We start from the raw sequence: 4,021 nt of genomic DNA, 5'->3' as shown, positions 1-4,021 counted from the left end.
CTATTATATGTACTCATTTTATTTTAGAGGTCGTAATACCACACCACATTCGTTTTACGACTTAAGCGTAAAGTTTAGTGTAGTAGGGTGTTACAATATATTTTATACTAATAACTGATTATAATAATCTAATTTTATTGTACTCATAACATAATCATTTAATAATCATTAGTAAAAAAAACTGATGCTGGAACTTGTAAATAAAAACAAAGCTCTNNTTACTATTATATAAATAAAAATAACCATTAAAATTATTTTCACAGCAGCACCAACTATGAGAAATTCACCAATCTACATGTAATGTGTGAACAATGATAGTTGGGTCCCATAGTCGGTAGCAATTGCGAAGGCTACGAACTTAGAAATGGAGGGAAAATTGAAGAAATGACTTTAAATTTTTGTGGAAATCCATTAGGTTTTTTTCATCTTTTTTTTCTTTCTTTTTTTATAAAAAAGAAAGAAAAAAAAGATGGAATTTGAATCTTTATCTTTAGAAAAATTTAGAAAAAATCTACATATTGAGAGTAGGTTCAAAGATGTATCTAGGGATTAGTCTTTTCAAAGTAAATTCTCCCTATATACTCATTTTGAGGAGTGCTACACATACAAGTCTTTTTGACTTACAAGTCTTACAAGTTACTAGGTCTTTTAATGCGTTATTCAATGTTTCCTATTTTCAAAGCGCTAGACTCAGAACGGTTCTTCTTCGTTTTTTTTTTCGATTTTCATAGTTTCTGAAATCAAGCTTTGAAATCGTTTTAAAGAAGAAGAAGCAGCAGAAGATGAGGAGAAAGAGAAAGAGTTCTGAATTATGCAACAAATTTTGGGTGTATTTTTTGTAATCCTTTGGGTGTATTTCTGTAATCCTTTTGAAGATAATGGAACTTCAGAAATACACCCAAACGATTACAGAAGTACACCCAAAATTATTACAGAAATAAACCCAAACGGTTACAGGAATTTACCCAAACGATTATAGAAATACACCCAAAGGATTACAGAAAATACACCCAAAGGATTTAAAGAAATACACCCAAAATTTGTTAAAATACATCTTATGCATAATTCAGAACTCTTTCTCTTTCTCCTCCTCATCTTCTACTGCTTCTTCTTCTTTAAAAACGATTTCACCATGAAAAATCGAAAAAAAAAAAAGATAAAACAGAGAGAAAGAACGTAAATGAAGAAGAAGAGGAAGACGATGTGGAAGAACGTGCAGAAACGAAAGAAAAGGAGAAGAAGAAGAGTAAGAGGAAGAAGAACGTGCAGCAAGAAGAAGAAGAAGAAGGAGAAAGAGAAGGCAAGAAACGAAAGAAAAGAAGAAGGAGAAGACGAAGAGGAAGAAGAATGGTTCGAAGCGTGTTTTGAGCGTTAGTTTTAATTGAACTTGTAAGGCTTACAAGCCTTAATCGCTTGTATGCCAAGAATTACTCATACTGAATATATATGAGATTTTAATTCACTTATGTAAAGGTATTAACTGTCAATTCTTAAATATTTAAACAAAATATTTCTAATTTTTTTAGATTATTAGTATAAACTCGACTAAATAAAAAGAGAAACAAAACTAGCTAACATATAACAGTTATGTATTTTTTTTGGTATTGCAAACATGGATAACATAGCCTCCAAAAAATAGTTTCAAACAAGAGAAACAACAACTTAATCTAACAATAAAAAAACTATACATCCAAAATAAAACAACAATTAGTAATTTCTTTTGACCACCAATGTTACCATTGTACCCATTTAGTGAAATTGCTTGCAATATTAGAGATTAGCCAAGTACGAATTCTCCTAAGTCAACATTTTAACTTATTACATCAACATTTAATTTATGATATTATCACTTATTTAACAAAACCTCTTAACAGCAATGACTAATAGAAACCTCTTTTATGTTTTAAGTAACACGTATTTTATAAAATCTAAAGCATATTTTAAGCCTAAAATATTTAATTTAATTTGAATATTTATTTTATTTGTAAAAATGGACAAATAAAGTAGTTATTGAATATAAGTTTCTGCAGGGTAAGGTCAAATTTAATTGCAAATCTTTAAACAATAACACCCACTTAAAATTTGAATAAACCTATAAAGAAATTTAGAATAATAATTTAAACTTAAGATATTCAAACTTCAAACTCAATACTTGTACGCGTACATAGCTTTTATTCAGTTTTAGGAGAAGATGGCACATACAAAAACAATAGAAGCACACAAATTAAATTAAGGTGGCTACTCCAATGAAGATTTAATGATTGTCATTATGTGAAGATATATCATTTTGACCATTGGATAATAGATTGTAGGGTTTGATCTTATTTGAAATAAAAATGTTATCTTTATTTAAAATATTACAAAATAAATAAGTTACACTTTTTAAACAAGGATCATCATGAAAAGATGTTTTTAGCATCTTCATAGGAGTAGCTGCCTTAAATTAAAAGCATACATAAAGTTGTAGCTAAAAACATGATCCAACTAGCCAAAAAAGCAATTAGAACACAATCATTATAGACTTATTTGGGTGAATTTTTAAGAAAAAATCTTTTTTCGAGTTATTTTTTTTTAAAAGATTTTATGAAAAAGTAAAATAATTTTATATTTGGATATCTCATGCAAAAAGATCTTTTTATTTATCAATTATATTTGAATATAACAATATAAAAGGAAATATTTATTTATTTATTATATAAAAAAGATCTTTTTTTTTTTAAAAAAAAAATATCTTTTATTTTTCTAGTGCTTTTATTTTTACTACTAAAAATTTGTCAAACACATTAAAAAATAAAAAAAATCTTTTTTCATTAAAAAAGATCTTTTTTATCAAAATAATAACACACAAACAAACATTATATTAGGCAAAGACATTACACAAAGATAATGTTATTTTTATTATCTTTTTTTTCCTTCATATCTTTTATTTAATTTTCATCCTTTATCTTCATCGTTTTGGTCAACAAAATCGATCTGCTATAATTCAAGGTAGATCAATCGGAAAATAGATTAGTGCTTATGAAATTGTTCGAATATAATTAGGATCAATTAGCATATCTGAATATTTGATTCTCCAATGAAAGAGACTTGGCATGGACATGAGGAATCAGAGCTTTCACCCCCAAGGAAACGGCAGAAGGATGTTGCAAGAGGGAGTTCTCACCGTCATTCACCTAGCCTTTCTGAAAAGTCCAATGCAGCACCTGTCAGTGACAGAAAAACAGGTTTGATTTCTGGTAAAGATATCAGAAAAGAGATTGACAAAAAGAAGAAGGATGATTTGATGAGATTTAAAATGATGAATCCTTCAATCAGTGGGCGTGGTGCTGAACCAGTGTATCGTGATAAAGTAAAAGGAGTACGCATTTCCAAGGAAGAATACTTGAAGTCAAAACAGAAAGTAGAAGAAAAGCCAAAGGAGAAGGAAATAGAATGGGGCAAGGGCTTGGCTCAGAAGAGGGAAGCTGAGGCTAGGATGAAGGAACTAGAAATCGAGAAGGACAAGCCTTTTGCACGCAGCAGGAACGATCCAGAACTTGACAACATGCTCAAAGATAGATTAAGATGGGGTGATCCTATGGCACATTTGGTAAAGAAAAAATATACAGAGCCTGTTCTTCCGGATTTGGGAGAAGGTGAGAATATGAAAGAATCAGGTTTTGTTGTTCCGCAATTGAAAAGAGGTTTAGATGCTGCACCAAATCGCTATGGGATAAGGCCGGGGCGACATTGGGATGGAGTTGATCGTAGTAATGGTTTTGAGAAGGAAAAAGAGAACAAATGAGAGGCAAGCTCGAGACCCAAAAGTTTGAGTCTTTGAGGTGACTAGCGCAGCAACATAGCTTTAATTTCTTTCACTTCTAAAAGAAAATGGGACATACAATCAAAATTCCCTGAGATTTAAATTTAAAAAACAATCAAAATAAAACATTTGAATCTATTTTAACTTTTTATTTTAATTCTCTTCTTTTATTTTATTCAAAAAAAATTACTTTAGTCTTTTTCTCTCCTCTCTAATCAA

The 4,021-nt window shown here is 29.6% G+C and overlaps 1 protein-coding gene across 1 annotated transcript; it reads left to right on the top strand.

Moving 5' to 3' along the window:
- On the top strand, positions 2,973 to 3,799 carry LOC107626648 (BUD13 homolog). Its single transcript, XM_016329541.2, has one exon. The coding sequence runs from the start codon at positions 3,077 to 3,079 to the stop codon at positions 3,782 to 3,784; it is 708 nt and encodes a 235-aa protein (XP_016185027.2). The 5' UTR covers positions 2,973 to 3,076; the 3' UTR covers positions 3,785 to 3,799.

Source organism: Arachis ipaensis, chromosome B02, assembly GCF_000816755.2.
Source record: "Arachis ipaensis cultivar K30076 chromosome B02, Araip1.1, whole genome shotgun sequence".
NCBI classification, from domain to species: domain Eukaryota; kingdom Viridiplantae; phylum Streptophyta; class Magnoliopsida; order Fabales; family Fabaceae; genus Arachis; species Arachis ipaensis.
Note: the sequence above shows the minus strand (reverse complement) of the source record. Positions and strands in the feature narration are given on the sequence as shown.